Source organism: Suricata suricatta, chromosome 12 (assembly GCF_006229205.1).
Source record: "Suricata suricatta isolate VVHF042 chromosome 12, meerkat_22Aug2017_6uvM2_HiC, whole genome shotgun sequence".
Classification (NCBI taxonomy): Eukaryota; Metazoa; Chordata; class Mammalia; order Carnivora; family Herpestidae; genus Suricata; species Suricata suricatta.
The window spans coordinates 19,711,063-19,728,843 of NC_043711.1; the positions used below are offsets into that span (position 1 = coordinate 19,711,063).

The 17,781-nt window shown below is 36.4% G+C and overlaps 1 protein-coding gene across 13 annotated transcripts in view; it reads right to left on the reverse strand.

Moving 5' to 3' along the window:
- The window catches only part of DCAF1 (DDB1 and CUL4 associated factor 1), a 73,547-nt gene that overhangs the window by 39,361 nt on the left and 16,405 nt on the right, over positions 1 to 17,781 (reverse strand). For all 13 annotated transcript variants that reach the window (XR_003900691.1, XR_003900693.1, XR_003900694.1 and 10 more), the window contains exons 5-12: positions 15,995 to 16,108; positions 10,645 to 10,782; positions 8,526 to 9,038; positions 8,105 to 8,206; positions 5,541 to 5,699; positions 3,449 to 3,628; positions 2,630 to 2,839; positions 1,794 to 1,963 (exon numbers count right to left, since the gene is read on the reverse strand). Coding sequence is in view for 5 of the 13 variants with exons in the window: in XM_029916018.1 (XP_029771878.1) it covers positions 1,794 to 1,963; positions 2,630 to 2,839; positions 3,449 to 3,628; positions 5,541 to 5,699; positions 8,105 to 8,206; positions 8,526 to 9,038; positions 10,645 to 10,782; positions 15,995 to 16,108 (1,586 nt within the window). In the remaining 8 variants the exon portion in view is untranslated. The remainder of the gene's footprint in view (positions 1 to 1,793; positions 1,964 to 2,629; positions 2,840 to 3,448; positions 3,629 to 5,540; positions 5,700 to 8,104; positions 8,207 to 8,525; positions 9,039 to 10,644; positions 10,783 to 15,994; positions 16,109 to 17,781) is intronic.

The window sequence follows — 17,781 nt, forward strand, 5'->3', positions numbered from 1 at the left end:
TCAAACTTTTGGTGGGAGTACAAGACCCTCATACTGAGAAAACAATCTAGAGAAAGGAAACAAGATTCTAAAAATGTGCCTAAGCTTTAGCTCAGGAATTTCACCTGGAGGAATTTGTCTTAAGGAAATAATCAGAAATATAAACAAGCACTTATGTTAAGATGTCCATGATCACATCATTTAAAATAACAAAAGAATTAGAAAACCTATACAGATAGTAGGAATACTTGTGTGTTAGGTTATGGTACATTCATCTGATGAACTACTCTGCAGCTCTGTTTTCAATGAATTCTAAAGGACAAAAGTAGGAGAGGCTCAAAATACAACATTAATAAAACAGAAAACATAAGATATAAAAAAACCTGACAATACCAGGTATTGATAAAAGAGCAAAGAAATGAGAATTCCCATATCCGGCTGGTGAGAGATGAAAATGATAAAGCAACATCCAATAAAGATGAAATGCAGGCACCCTACAATCCAGCTATATATATCATATCCTCAAAGAGACCCCAAAAGGTTTGTGGTATCATTCATTTGAAAGCAAAAAGTAACAAACACTAAATGTCCATCAATAGGATAATAAACTAATATAGAAACACATGAGTTCAAATAAATATCAACATATATACATCTCAAAAATATAAGGGTAAAAAAACCAAGTTGCAGAAGATGCATACAGGATAACATATAATTTAAAAACACACAAAAGATTATTATATTGTTTACACACAGAGACATATGTGTAGTATAAAAATATGAATGAAGAGATGTACTCCAAATTCAGAAGATTGGTCACTGTGGGGAGGCAGAAAAAGGAATTAAGAAGCAAATAATGCCTCCACATGCCAATCCTGTGTATTGAGTAGTGGTTATATTAGTCTCTGTATCTTTTTGTATATTGAATCATTTCATTAAAAAGATGAATTTGGTTAAATACTATGATCTCAATTATGTATATTTATATACATTATGGGAAAACTAGAGAAATTAACATTTCTGAGAATCATTTCCTTCTCTAAGGATCTGTATATTCTAAACAGAAACAAGTATTTAATTTTTAGAAACTTAAAAAAATTTTTTTTATGTTTACTTAGTTTTTGAGACAGAGAAAGATAGAGCATGAGTGGGGGAGGGGCAGAGAGAGGGAGACACAGAATCCAAAGCCGGCTCCAGGCTCTGAGCTATTGGCACAGAGCCCCACACAGGGCTCAAACTCATCAACTGCAGGATCACGACCTGAACCAAAGTTGGACGCTCAACTGACTAAGCCACCCAGGTGCCCCAGGAACAAACTTTTAAAGGATATATTCCCAATATATTTATTTTTTCTTAGTAATCCAAATATGAATTTACACTCAAAAATGTATTTATAACATTACTAGTTATCTTCTGAGCTTTCATCATCTTTTTGACAAAGTCTAAATAAATATAATAACCTACTTTAATACTCTAAAACAGTGGTTCTCAGGGTGTCTGAACCTTGGTTAAGGGTCCAACTCGATACTGGCTCAGATCATGATCTCATAGTCATGAGATCAAGCCCCATGTTGGGCTCAGCGCAAAGTGTGGAGCCTGCTTGGGATTCTCTCTCCCTCCCTCCCTCCCTCCTTCCCTCCCTCTCTCCCTCTCTCCCTCCCTCTCTCTCTCTCTCTCTCTCTCTCTCTCTCTCTGCCCCTCCCCACTAACATGCTCTTTCTCAAATGTTTGCTAAGCATATACTATATACAAACCAACATCAACTTACCCAAAAGACAGAACCTAACTTATTTAAAACCTCTCTCTAATCTCACCTTGCATAATAGGTCTTCCAATTGCAGGCAATAGAAATAAGCTGCAACAAGAGTTGAACACAAGAAAGTTTGAGGAAGACTTCAGCTGGTTCCCAATATAGTTGCGCTGGGCCATACTCTATCAAAAACTCCATCATTTCCACAATCTGTTCATGAGTATATGAACACGCCTACAAGGAGAGATACATGTTATTAAAGAACTCTATTACTTGCCTGCTACCTTCCCCATCACATCTCAATAGTCAACAAGTTTTGATAAACCTAAGTAATAAGAGCTTTCGAATTCCACAATTGAGTCAACAGCCCACAAATGAAATAGTATGTTTAATCTTTTATTTATAATTAGACTCAGAATATATTTTGCCAAAAAAGATAGCAAAATGTTCAATTTGTTGGTAAATATATTTCACAGCTTGAAAAAGAAGTACCACATAAAATAACTGGTTTCTTTTCAATTTGATATTTTTAAAACATATCTTCATTCCAAAAAACATCAAGTAAGTTAAAAAATGATAGAGAAGTAGAGTAGTGGACATACCCTTTCAGAAAAAGAATTCCATGCAGGAGGTAGGATAATCTAGTACTTTTCATAGAAGAAAGCCCTTTTATACACACTTCAGTTCATCTTTTAGTTCTAATATCCCAGAGAAGTAGCAACTTACAACTAGAAACAAAACAAGTCCCTGATACATCCATTTTCAAGTATTCTGCCTCCACACAGGGCAAGTATAATCCAACAATGTACATACTACATAAACCCCACTGATCTGAATGAGTATTAGGCCCAACAGTGCTACAAGAGTTAAAACTTTTCCTTTTATGCAAGGTCCTCTCACCTTGTACGGGGGTTGAGGATGGACAAGAATGCCACCCTCAGTCCTCTGAAGTGACTGTTTTACTTGTTCCAATTTAATGGCCAGGTGAGCCTCAAAGTACTTGCGCAAGGCCATGCAGGTATGTTTCCCAGTTTGGCGGCTAGCAAATATTTCATCATCACTCAGAAGTGCACCCTGATCTTCCAAATTTAGAATCTCCAAAGTACTGATCTATTAGGAAAGAGACAAAAGGATGGGGCAAAAGGGAGGGAAGGAAAAAACAGAAAGAAAAAGTAAAAGGAGGAAAAGGATTATAGTAAATATTTATGTTCAACAAGACTGACAAACATCAAAGCATATTTGACTACACAACATGCTAAGGGTTGCCATTTATAAGCAAAACATTAAACAGTTACTGAAAAATTACGTAGCTTGTAATCATGTTGAAACACATTCAGGCACAAACCATGGCTTTTAGGAAGATCAAAATTATCAACACAATTCCCCCTATGAGATTACTATATACAAAGCAAGTGTACAGAGTCCTCTACCCACTTAAGAGAAACTTGTAAATGCAGGGAGGTAAAAGACTTTATTCACAAAGAATGATAGCAAAATTCTTCTAGTCAAAAGCTTCTTCTTGGGGTGCCTGGCTGGCTCAGCTGGTGAAGCAAGTGACTGTCTCAGGGTTGTGAGTTCAAACCCCATGTTAGGTGCTAAGATTACTTAAAAATGAAATCTTAAAAAAAAAAAAGGCTTCCTCTCTTCAACACTACTAAAAGGCAGCCAAGACAAACAAGACCCCTACTCCTCACAAAAAGAAGCTGTTGAGAACCTCACCAAATTCACCAGACGACGAAGACCATCATAGCGGTCAAAGAGCTCCAACACAGCCCGGAAGGAGAAGCAAATTGAGAAAAACATGGTAGCATGGCAGCATCCTGAGGCATGAGAACATTCCATTAACCACAGGGTATAGTTCACCACATCAGACAGAACATTGTGGGGATGCATACAAACCTGCAAAAAATAAAAATAAAACATAGTTTTTAAAAATTTCAAAGGAACCTTCAAAAGGAACAAAAAATTCACCAGTGTAGCTAGCTGTCTGACTATATTAGTAATGATCATTGTATTCTGCACATTCTGAGTTTAAAGCTTAAGTTATAAATGAAACTCTGTGATAATCTATTCCAAACTGAAAACTCTAAATTTAGATACTTAAATTTGAGCTATATTTACTGAATGCCAAATTTTACAAATATTTACATTCACATACTGTGAGCATTAGCTCACAGTGCTCAGTTCCATAGGGTCTCAATTCCCACTTACAAGATGAGAAGGAGGGTGCCTGGATGGCTCAGTCGGTTAAGCATCCAACTCTTTTTTTTTTTTTTAAAGTTTATTTATTTTAGAGAGAGAGAGACAGCAATCGGGGAGGGACAGAAAGAGAGAGGGGGAAAAAGAATCCCAAGCAGACTGCACAGCCAGCACGGAACCCAGTATGGATATTTAACCCATAAACGATGAGATCATGACCTGAGCTGAAATCAAGAGTCAGACACTTAACCAACTGAGCCACCCAAGTGCCCTCTAAGCATCCAATTCTTGATTTCGGCTCTGGTCATGATCTCACAGTAGTGAGACTGAGCCCAGAGATGGCTCTGTGCTGGGCATGGAGCCTGCTTAAGATTTTCTCTCTCTCCCTCTGCCCCTCCCCCACTCGCATGCTCTCAGTCTCAAGAAAATAAAAAAGATGAGAAAGAAGCTCAAAGAGATAATAGACTATCTATAGGTGGTAAAAGTGACTGAACTTTCTGATACTAAAGTCTACAAGTTTGTTATCCATTCACTCACTGATTCATTTCACACACATTTTGATGTTTTCTACAGATCAATGAATTCTAAAGCATTCCTCAGGTTTACTTTATCTTAGCCATAATTAATTTTGTACACATACTTATAGATTAGGTTACTATTCACAGAATACATATCTTTGCATAATGTTGATCACAAGAGGAGAAAAAATTAAAACTAAAACATTACCTTATTAATAAATATACAAACATGAATCAAGACCTAGCCCAAAAAGAATTTACCAACTTCACTCTACTAGAAGAGCTACAACACACAGAACATTATAAAAATATTTCAGAGCCACCTGGGTGGCTCAGTCGGGTGAGCATCCAACTTCGGCTCACAGTTCGTGGGTTTAAGCCCTGCACTGGGTTCTGTGCTGGCAGCTCAGAGTCTGAAGCCTGCTTTCGATTCTGTGTGTCCCCCTCTCTCTGCCCCTCCCCTGCTCATGATCTGTCTCTGTTTCTCAAAAATAAATAAATGTTAAAAATTTTTTTTTAATTAAAAAAAAATATTTCAGGCATGGAAATGATAAGAGCCTCCCTAGGTATGTCTAGGGACCCATTATTTTTCCAACGTAACTCATTCACATTTTTTTTTAAAGAATCACTAAATAAACAAGTCTTAACTGGAAAAACAGAAGAACCAGATGGGGAACCTCTGGAGACCTAAGAACAATGGGGACTTATTTTATTATCTCCATCACACACTCTTTGTTAACACATACAAAGCATCATCTAATTGTTTTTATAACAGATTTGACTCTAAAATCCAAAATACAACTCCATGAATGACATCTGACAAGAGCCCAAGAACTAATACTAATACAACAAAAATGGCAAAAACTAAATAAAGCCCCCAGACTTTAATCTACCCTGCTTTTTTTAAATTCAGATAGGAGAAAAAACAATCTTTTGTAAGCAATTTTCCATTTTTAGAATGCTTTGTGAAAGCCATATTCATGTTCTCTGCTTCTTTCATTAAAATTAACCCCAACTACTCATTTTTTCTGTGAATGTGCTGAAGTGTCTCCTCACCCAATCCCATTCCCAAACTCTAAATGGATTGGACTTACTCTTTCCATGGCATCCTGGTTGTAGGACAAGTAATACAAGCACATGGACACACCAGTTGCAGCCATAGAAGGACGAGGAATTTCCAATAATTTCTGTACTCCACCATGTGCAACAAATTCTGTGGCAAACTTGTTATGGAGCAGGAGAGATGCAAGGTGCTAAACAAAGAGGACACATGTTACTGTGGAACAATCTAGAACAATTATAAAATCTTTTCACAAAACATTAAATCAAGCTGCTAAATAAAAGGAATCCTCTGAAGTAAACAGCCACTCCCTCACAACAGAAATAAAACAGGTACTGCTAAGGGAAATTAAAAACAAAACAAAACAAAAACAAAAACAAACTCCATGTTATATAAATTATATCTCAATAAAGCTGAGGGGGAAAAAAACTCTTAAGATATCCTAACATTCCCTTCTAACACCAAAGGTTTTCATAAAGGTAAAAAACAAGAAATGAAAAATACTGCTATAAACAATGGCATAATCCCACAACCATTTTATTATTACCGAGCTTCCCTAAAGGATTTTTCTTAAACTTCCCATTTTAATCTTTTTAAATATAATCAGCTCTGTGTTCTAGTTTTGGCTCAGTCATGGACTCATCATCTAATAAAATACCAAACTTTGTCTTCTTTTATACTGAACCTTATTATAGATAACCCCAAATAACCATCTTCAGCAAACTAGTAAATGTTTGGAACTTATCAGAACGTACTTTAAACAGACCTTTAAAAGTATGTTATTTTTAAAGTTTTGTTAACTTCCTGTTCAATTCCCACTAGCCATTCTGGGTAGGCCTGGTGTTCTGGGCAATTTTAAAGGCAGGAAGTACAATACAAGCAGCAGGCTACTTCCCTACCTTGAACCCAGGCTAATGTGGACAGGGCCTTAGAAGAACTAGAGCTCCCCCTCGTGTTTCTCATGCCAAGGTACAAAACAAAAACAAAAACAAACTCTATGGTATGTAAATTATATCTCAATAAAGCCGAGGGGGGAAAAAAACCGACTTCCAGATGGTGAAGCAGGCACAAAGTACAGACAAGACAGACTAGAAAGTGTGTAATTTGATATAAATCTTGCCAGGGTTAATGGCAAAAACAACAGCTATGTACCTTCTTCAGAAGTTCTCTCAACACCCAGATTCAGACTAATCCTCATATGTAATCCAAATCTCTCCCCTCTACTCTTTTTGTCTGTTACATAAGTCTGTCCTCCAAGAAGTAGCTAAACCATATATGGTTCCCCTCCAACCCTGAGAAGGCGGCATGTAGTTTTTCTTATGTCCCTACCATAAAGTGGCAGTTCCACTGCCAAGACAGGTAGGTGGGAAAAGAGACTAATAAGCAGGCTCAACTTTTACAAATACAAAGCCTATAACCTAGATCACTTTGCTCATGTAAGCAAAGATTCTCCTTTCTCTCCTTATATTGTATCTCAATATAAGGTCTGGTTCTTCAAATGACTATATTTTAATCTAATTTTATTCTAACTTCAACACCTATCCTCCTCTTCTATATAACTGAATCTTCCTTTTGAACAAAAGAGTACACATCTTTCTACATTATTTCCCCATAAGAAAGATCTCTTGTAACTTTTCCCTCTTCACCCTTATATCATTTTAATCCCCTATATGATTCTGCATGGAAACAGTTGAATAATGACACCCATTCCTCATACATAACCTATGGAAACAGCAGTTGCCCAAATCCCCTCTTCCACTATATCCTGTTCAGGACAGGATGCTGCAACTGAAAGCAAGATCTTCAGACTAGAGAGAACTCTGACTTCTAGCTGCACTCCACTGTTCAAAGTATAATGAATTTATACACACACACACACACACACTGCATCCACATACAGGGATATACATTATACAGGGTATGTCTGACCTCCTCCAAATTTAAAATTTCTGGGACCTGGAAGGTAACTTTCCTCATTTCTATTTCATTTCAGTATACTCTGGAACTGTGCTGTCCAAGGCAGTAGTCATTGGCCACATGAGACTAATTTTAAGATAAAAATTCAATGCCTCAGTGACACTAGCTTATTTTAAGTGCTCATACAACTGGAAGTCACTGTATTGAAAAGCAGAAACATAGAAAATTTCCACCATTACTGAAGTTTCTATTGGAGCGTATGGCTAAAGAATATTAAGAATAAAGGTTTTGGGGGTTTTTTTGTTTTTTTAATTTTTTCCTTAAAGTTGTAACTTTAAAGAGCCAGGAGAGCATCACTTCTTTTTTCAGAGGCCTTTTCTGGAAACATTTCTCAGAAAGAAAATAATACTCCTTCCTTTGTGCCTCATATTTTTTTCATAACATATATAATATCTATAAGAAATCATAGGCTTATGACTGTCTCTCTTAACCAAACCATAAAGATTTGATTTGCCTAATATTGTAAACATCACAGAAAGGTTATCTGTTCATTAATTACATGTTGGTTAGAACTATATGATAGCCACAATGTTATTCATTTAACTTGATCTCTTGGTTGTGAGTTTGAGACCTATCACAGGTGTAGAGATTAACTAAAAAAGAATCTTAAAAACTTTTTACCTTGAGTGCCTCAAATGTAAGTAGGACATCATTAGTCTGTTTCAAGTCAATATAGAACATCATCAATTCCCGTGATCCAAGTTGCATGAATATGGGAAGTAACTGAAATGAAGACAAAAATAAATCTTAACACTGGGTTTATTTTCACATATTTGCTATTCCATTATGAAGACAGAAGATTTTAAAAAATGAGTTACCCTCCCCCACTCCTTTATAAGCATACAAACCCACTTTTATCAAATAGACCTACATCTGAAGTGACTTAAGACTTTACCAGTAGCATAAGACTTCAACAGTTGGAGGCAAAGACTTTTCTGTATAAGAGTAAAAACTCATCAAAGTATAAAATGCTAACTAAAATATCTCAGAAAGAAGCACAATAGTCCCTGAGTGTGAATAGCATTCTTTCCAATAAACTTACCTCCTGATATTCTCCTAGGGGGGTCAAATACTGGAGAATAAGTCGCTGCTCAATAGCAGGAGTCATAGGATAAAGGGTATAATTGGTGCCAATCACCCAAGGGGACATTTCTGACCAGCTGCTATTAGAGAGCTCAACAAACATGCGATCTGGATCAGATGTTGAGAAACCCAACTTCTGCTTGGCTTTCCTAAAACTCTCTCTGTCACCCTGTTTTGCTGACTTGTTTTTCCTCAATCCTCCCTCCTCAGGTTTGGCTGCTGAGTTTACTCTACTACTGGTCTTATGGCCTGAATCAAGATGAAAGGAGATCTCCATGTCCCCAGAGGCTTCCTCTTGTTCGCCATCCACTACATCTACAGCCATGTCACCATAGTCCATATCCACAGCTTCTTCATCCAGAGGCAAAAGAGGTTCAGAGGAGAGTTTTCGTGGGCTGGGACGCTTGTTTTCCTGCCGCAAAGCCACTTCCTGAAGCTGTAGCTCCCTCAGTCTTCGAAGCACTATTGCCACCTATTAACAGATATTGGAGTCAATGGCCTTATTTCTTCTCCATCTTAATTTAAATGATTCTTAATAAATAATTCTTATTTCCATTTAAGGAGAACTAGATCCTCATGCAGTTATTTCAGTATATGGAAATGGCAAAGATTTGACAAATACTTTGACCTAATTCTTACAGCTTGATGAAATAAACAACAGCTAAAAGTCTCATTCCTCATAAAATTTCCCAGAGAACCCAAACCACATTTGCACATCACACATCATTCATAGCTAATCTATGTGGATCAAGCTGGGCTGACCATCACACCTCAAGAGGCATAGACATATTCATTTATGAATGTTGATTTCATTATTTTTTAAATATTTTAATGTTTGTTTATATTTGAGAAAGAGAGAGATAGTGCACAAGGAGGGTTGGAGCAGAGAAAGACAGAGACAGAATCTGTAGCAGGCTCCAGGCTCTGAGCTGTCAGCACAGAGCCAGATGCAGGACTTGAACCCATGAACTATGAGATCATGACCTGAGCCACAGTCGGATGCTCAACTGACTGAGCCTCCCAGGTGCCCCATGATTTTTTTCTAAAATGCCTGAAAATAAAACATGAAGATTTCTCAAACTTATATCTGTTGTAAATTGTATTGTTAGATATTGCCATCTACATAATTATATAATCTATTTTTCAAGTTCACCACTTTTTCACTTTTTAAATACTTATTTTTTTATGTTTATTTTTGAGAGAGAGAGGCAGGGTGCAAGCAGGGGAGGGGCAGGGAGAGAGGGAGACAGAATCTGAAGCAGGCTCCAGGCTCTGAGCTGTCAGCACAGAGCCTGATGCAGGGCTCCAATCCACGAAACATGAGATCATAACCTGAGCCAAAGTCAGACACTCAACCAAAGGCGCCCCTTAAGAACTTATTTTTTGAGCCAACACTAAATGTAGCATTATGCTTAGCTTAAAAGAAAATTATGTCTGAAATTTACATTGAACTACATAAAACAAAAAAGGGTGGATGAATAGAAGAAAAGGTGGATGGACAGATATGCACCATCCACCTTAGTAAAAACGTTCACAAACAATTTAAGTGGTATGTATATAGCTGTTCTCTGTAAAATTCTATTTTGCTGTATGTTTGCAAATTTTCATAATCCAAATGTTGAGAAAAGAAAGGGAATGCCACTATTCTTTATCCAGTATAAATAATCATGATCCTTGCTAATATGAAAAATAGCTATTTTCAAGTTAAAAAAAGTAAAATGGAAACTAATTATGAAAAGTAACTTGAGTGGCTCAGTCAATTAAGCATCTATTGATCTTGGCTCAGGTCATGATCTTACAGTCTATGAGATTAAGCCCACCATTAGGCTCTGCATTGACCAGAGCCTGCATGGGATTCTCTCTCTCCCACTCTTCCCCTCCCCAGCTTGCACTCTCTTGCTTTCTCTCAAAATAAATACATAGACTTAAAAAAAAGTTATCTTGAAATGTAAAAATTATAGGTATACTCCAGGACCATATAATGAATAAGATCTATCTTTTCAAGTTCAGGTAGTAAGAAAAGAACTTGTGAATACTCTCCCACCTTATACAGAAAGTAATTCTAACATAGTTCTTACCAACTGTGAATTCTCATCCCTATAGTTGGCAGCAATGTCTTGATTCTCCATAGCACCTCCTAACAGTCCAGTAGAATATGTCCTCAATGGCTGATCAGCCTCTCGGGCCCATTTGAAAAGATTCTCAACAATTCCCTCCTAGAGTAAAGGAAATGAGATAGTACAATTCAGCAAAGATCATTTTCATAATTAAAGATATAAGCAAATATTTCAGTCTTATGAAATAATTTTTAATAAGATATTTCAATGTTGATTGTAAAATTTAAAAATGTAAAGTGTCTGAATGTTTTAAAGTATCTGTGCATTCTGTGAAATAGATTCCTATGTAGCCATTGAAATTCAAGCTAATGATCAATAATCACATAAAATAGTCCCACCTTAGATGTTTGAGACCCAAAATATTCCATGACCAAAGTGGGAAGCACTAGAAATTCTTTTCTTCTTTGAAGTTTACAATGCACAATTATTAACTCCACATATCCTAAACTTATTTTTCATTAGTTTTTAATATGAAATAATACACATAAACATGGATAGTCCAAAGAAAATGAAAGCTACCCATGATTTATTTAATAAAGACCTTCCATGTATTCTTCCTTATACCATCTGTGTCCTCTCTCCCCAAAAGGTACCTATATTACTAAATTTTAACAATTTTCTTGTTAAAACTTTTGTTAAATGTTATATGCTTTGAACTGTATAAACCACATGGTACTGTATTTTTCTGCAACGTTATTACTCAACATTATGTTCTTTACATTCACCTACATTATTACACGTAATTGTCACAAATAGCATTCAACATAAGACAGACTTTAGACATAATTACTTATTAATTTCTCACATAGCTTTACATAATTAGGTATTTGCTGAAAAGGAAACTGACAAAAAGGTTAAGTAACATAAGTGGCAGAGCTGGGGTCTGATCCCGAGCAGTGTACCTCCAGATGTTCTTCACCTCCATATTTTGCTATTTTTTGGTTTAAAAACCACAAATATTGGGGGTGCCTGGGTGGCTCAGACAGGCATATGACTGCCTCAGGTCATGATCTCATGTTCAGTGAGCTTGAGCATAAGGGCTCTGTGCTGACAGCTCGGAGTCTGGAGCCTGCTTCAGATTCCATTTTTCCCTCGCTCTCTGCCCTTCCCCCACTCATCAGGAGCACCTGGTGGCTCAGGTGGTTAAGCATCCAACTCCAGCTCAGTTCATGATCTCACAGCCTATGAGTTCAAGCCCTGCATCAGGCTATCTACTATCAGAAGAAAGCCAGTTTCAGATCCTCTGTCCGCCTCTATCTCTGCCCCTCCCTCATGTGCTCTCTTGTTCTCAAAAATAAACATAAAAAAAAAAAACCCTGCTACATCACAGGATATGTTCATGCTCAACTTTACCAGAGGATGCCAGGCTATTGTCCAAAGTGACTGCAACAATTCACATTTCCACCAACAGTAAATACTTCTTTTTTTCTACATCTTTGCCAACACTTGACCACAGTCATACTTTTTTACCTGCAGTCTGGTGGGTATAAAAATAGCACTGCATATAATTTGAATTCATTATTTATTAATGAGGTTCCACATTTTTTTCATGCCTATTGACTATTTAGGCTTCCATTCCTGTGAAATACACATCTTTTACAAGTGTTTTATGATAAACATAAGTTCTTAATTTTTATGTAATCATACTTAACAGTATTTCAAGTTTTGTGTGTTATGTATCTCAAACTCTTCCCTAAGGTCGTGCAGTCATTATTCCATATATTTCTGAACATTTTAACCTCTTTTCAAAAAATGAAGTCTGAAAAATATATGTTGAGAAATTTTGTTTTAAAACATTGACATGAGAGGTGCCTATGTGGCTAAGTCAGTTAAGTGTCCGACTCTTTGTGTCAGCTCAGATCATGTATCATGATTCATGAGTTTGAGCCCAGCATCAGGCTCCATGCTGACCGTGCAGAGCCTGCTTGGGATTTTCTCTCTTTCTCTCTCTCTCTCTCTCTACCCCTTCTCTGCTCACTCTGCCTCTCTCAAATAAACTTTAAAAAATTTTTAAATATTGACATGAAAATATATTTACCATTTTAAATGTCTTTTACTGTTCCCTCTTTCCTATAAAAACCTTAAAATACTAATTCCAACGAGCTAGCTACATGTTACCCAGAATTTCTGTTCCCCCTTCCATTTATTTGGTCAATACTTCTAGGTTTACAGAAGTATCCTGAAGACATTTTCTACTATTCTCTGGCCTTTATTCCTGCTGTGGTGAAGTCTGCTCTGTTTGATTATTTACAGGAATCTTTTTTTTTTTTTTTAACTCTGGTTGCTTTTTAGATCTTTTCTTTGTCTTTGGTATTTCTTCTCTGGGCTTCCTGAGTGGTCTTGAGTGGTCACGTTTTTCATTAATTTGTAAAATCCTATCTCACCTCCCTGCATATTGCCTTCCTCTTTTCTTCCCATTCTTTCCTTCTAAAACTCCTTTTCTATACACTTTGAACTTTCCTAGTTCTAGTCTCTATATATTAACTTCTTTCCTATTTTTCAGTTCTTATTTCTAGGGGTTTCATTATTGGTTATATTATACTACCTTCCAGTTCATTAATTCTATCTTTAGCTGTTTCTACACTTCACTCTAATTCATCTACTATGTTTTTAAATTCAATAACTGTAATTTTTATATATACTAGTTCTCTGGTTCCTTTCCCAAATGGCCATTTCCCCTCCACAGTCTTGGACTTTTCTTAAGAGTTTAGATTCTTTTTTTTTTTTTTTTTTTTACATCCAATAATGTTGAACCTTTTAAACCATTCTTAAGTGTACAGTTCAGTGGGATTAAATACATTTACCATGTTGAATAACCATCACCACTATATATTTCCAAAACTTATTACCCCCAAAAAAAAAAACTCTGTACCTCTACTTCCAATAATAGATAGAACATCCAAACAGAAGATCAGCAAGGAAACATAAGAATTGAACACTATAAACCAATTACACCTAATAGACTCATAAAGAATACTCCACCCAATAAGACCAGAATATACATTCTTCTTAAGTACATATTCTTAAGTACACATGGATCATTTTCTAGGATAGACCATGTTAGGCAACAACATGGTTAATGAACTTAAGGAATTTTTTCCAATCACAATGGAATTAAATGAGAAAACACCTAAGGAAAACTGGACAATTTATATGTGGGAATTAATACACTTTTAAACAACCAAGGGGTCAAAGAAGTCACAGGAAAATTAGGAATACCTTGAGATGAATGCATACCAAAATTTATGGGTTGTAGTACAATTGCTAAGAGGGAAATTTATGGCTGCAAACATATATACAATTTAAAAAAGAAGGATCTTGGGGCACCTGCGTGGCTCAGTCAGTTAAATGTCCGACTTTGGCTCAGGTCATGATCTTGTGGTTTGAGCCCTGTGTCAGGTTCCGTGCTGACAGCTCAGAGCCTGAAGTCTGCTTCGGATTCTGTGTCTCCCCCTTTCTCTACCCCTCTCATGCTCATATTCTGTCTCTCTCTGTCTCTCAATAATAAATAAATGTTAAAAATAATAATAATAAAGAAGAAGGACCTCAAGTCCCTGATAACCTAACTGTACACTTTAAGGAACTAAAAAAAGAGCAAACAAAACCCAAAGATAGTAGAAGCAAATAATAAAGATTAGAGTGAAGATAAGTAAAACAGCAAATAGAAAAATACAGAAAATGAAACCAAAAGTTTTTCTTTGAAAAGACTGAATATTGACAAATCTTGAACAAGACCAAAAAAAAAAAAAAAAAAAAAAAAGACTCACTCTCAAAACTGAAAGAGGAACACCTAGGTGGCTCAGTCAGTTAGGCATCCAGGCATCCAACTCTTAAGTTTCAGCTTAGGTCATGATCTCAAGGTTCAGGAGTTCAAGCCCGACATCAGGCTCTGAGTATACAGCCTGCTTGAGATTCTCTCTTCCCCTCTCCCTTTGCTCCTCCCATTCTTTCTCTCTTCCTCAAAATAAATAAACTTAAAAAAACAAATAAAATTTAAAGATACAAATAAAACTGTGAGGACCTTACTACCAATCTTGCAGAAATAAAAAAAAAAATTACAAAACACTATAAACAATTATACACCAACAAAATGAATAACTTAGGTAAGATGATACAATGGACAAATTCCTAGATATACAAAATCTACCAAAGCTGATTCGTAAAGAAAAACTAAGTAAGACTTAAGTAGTAAGGAGACTGAATCAGTCATCAAAAATCTCCCAAAATAAAAAAACTCAGGATAAATTCACTGAATTCTATACCATTTAAAGAATTAATACCAATCTTTCTCAAACTCTTCCAAAAAATTAATAAGGGAACACTTCAAACTCATTCTATGAGGCCAGCATTATCCTGATGCCAAACACACTACAAGAAAACTATAGAACAATATCCCTTATGAATACTGATACCAAAAAAACCTCAATAAAATACCAGCAAACTGAATTCAGCAGCACAGTAAAAGCATTATATACCACGACCAATGAATGGATTTATGGTTTAACATACGAAAATCAATCTAGCACCAAACTAATGAGTGTGAAATTACTGTGAATTAATGGTAAACCATCTGACCATCTCAATTGATACAAAAAGAATCTGCCAAAAATCAACACACTTTCATTAAAAAATACTTAATAGGGGTGCCTGGGTGGCTCAGTCGGTTAAACGGCCAACTTCACCTCAGGTTATGATCTCACAGTTCGTGGGTTCAAGCCCCACATCAGGCTCTCTGCTGACAGCTCAGAGTCTGGAGCCTGCTTCGGATTCTGTGTCTCCTTCTTTCTCTGACCCTCCCCTGCTTGCACTCTGTCTCTCTGTCTCTCGAAAATAAACATTAAAAAAATGTTTTTTAATAAAATAAAATAATAAAAAATAAAAACATACGATCTTAACCAGGGCATCTCGGGTGGCTCAGCTGGTTAGGAGTCTGACTTCGGTTCAGGTCATGATCTCCTAGTTTGTGGGTTCTAGCCCCACATTGGGCTCTGTAATGACAACTCAGAGTCTGGAGTCTGCTTAAGATTTTGTGTCTCCCTCTCTCTCTGCCCCTCCCCAACTCGTGCTGTCTCTCTCAAAATAAATATTAAAAAAATTTTTTTAAACATACTATCTTAAAACTTTAAGATACATAGCACCTTAGCAGCAAGTACTCATGAAAACAATTACTCATATTTTTCTTATTGCTTGATTTCTTACTATTTCTATAACATATTGTTATAAAAATGTGTAACAATTATCTTAACAAAGACAAATTAAACATATCAACATTCAATTTAAAAACAAAATGCCTTTTCTTTTTAGCAAGTACCTTCTCTTGAAAGACAACAGCAGTTTCCAGCCCTGGCATGATGTCCAATAGGAGTCTGCAAGCTGCAGTGTTTAAAGGGGGCTCTCGGCTTGTCATCACATATGCATTCACCAGCTATTAAAAAAAAAAAAAACAGAGGAATACTTTTCATCTGAAATTCAACCCAGGCAAATTAATGATGTCTAATAAACTCTTAATATATTCCCATCACTTGCCTAAGGGGTATTTAAGAAGATTATCCCTAACAATTACTAATTAAACTCTTATTCATTATAACCCACTGAGTCATGATGGGATCATATATTATTTATTCTGCAGCTTTAAAGTCAAACACCCCCCCAAAAGAACAAATCAGCAACCACAGAAATTAAAGCTCAAAGAATATCAAGAAGGGGGGCCTGGGTGGCTCGGTCAGTTAAGCATCTTGACTCCTATTTACGAATCAGGTCATGATCTCATGGTCCTGAGATGGAGGCCAACTCAGGCTCTGAACTGGGTATGAAGCGTGCTTAAGATTCATTCTCTCTCTCTCCACCCCCCCCACCACTCCCTTACCATCTGCCACTCCCCCGCTCTCACACATGCGCTCTCTCTCTTAAAAAAAAGTATCCAGAAGAAATCATTCCCTATTCTTTTTTTAAGCCCTACTCTTACATACACTTTCTCAGAAGGATAAAGCAGGGCAAGATAACCAACCCCTTCCAGATTCTTGACAATGGTTAATGGAAATTTTGAATTTTGTACTTCTACTATAAATACATTTAATATTATATACAAATTGTAAACATATATAAATTTATTAATAAAACTTCTCTTCTATCATTCAAATATTACTGAATCTACTACTAAGTGGCACTATGTTCTGGGCTGGGAATACAACAGTAAATAAGATGCAGTCCCACCATCAAAGGGTTCATAATCCAACAGAGCTGACAGTTGGAAAAACAAGTATCTTGAGTACAGGATGCTACAGAAGTCTGTAGGAGGTCACGCAACTCCTGCAGAGGAATCCGAGAAAGGCTTTAGAGGGGAAAGTATTCCAAGCCAGAATGTAAAGGACAAGTAGGAGTAGCTAAGGAAGAATGGGAAGGAGAGGCAAGTCAAAGGGCAAGAATTTAAAATTGAAAGAACAAAGGCCAGAGAGAGATTGGGTTTTTAAACTGAGGACTTTAAAATTCATCTTGCGGGCAATGGGAAACCACTAATGGATTATAAGCGAGAGGATGCCATGATCACTTTTTGCATTTTAGAAAATTTTTCTGGGCTAAAAAATGAAGAGCCGGTTGGAAAAGAACAAGACAAGATGAGAAATCAGTTAAGAGGTTATTGCATAACTGAGAGAGAGATGGTAGTGGCTAAAAAGGTCTGGCAGCAAGCGCATAAAGAAATGGAGGCATTTGTGAAGTTAAATGAAAGGGAATGATAAGACCTTTAAGTTTAACTGAATTAAGAGAGCTTGGAAAAATAAGAGACAACTTCTAGCTGGCTAGACAAGGACATCAATTACTGAGCTAGAGAATAAGAGAAACAGATTATAGAGCAAACAATTAGGTGGAATTCAAGGTGCCTATGGGGAATATCCAGTTGGAGCTATCTAGAAGGCAGCTTGACATTTCCAGAGAAGCAGAGACATTGGTGATCAATAAATAAATTGGAATTAATATAATACAGATTATAATAATAGCTAGTACTTACTGAGCCCTCATGTACCAGATTCTGTGCTAAGCACTTTTTTTAAGTATATGTGCTACCAAAGCAAGCACAACACTTTTCGTGAATCATTTCAT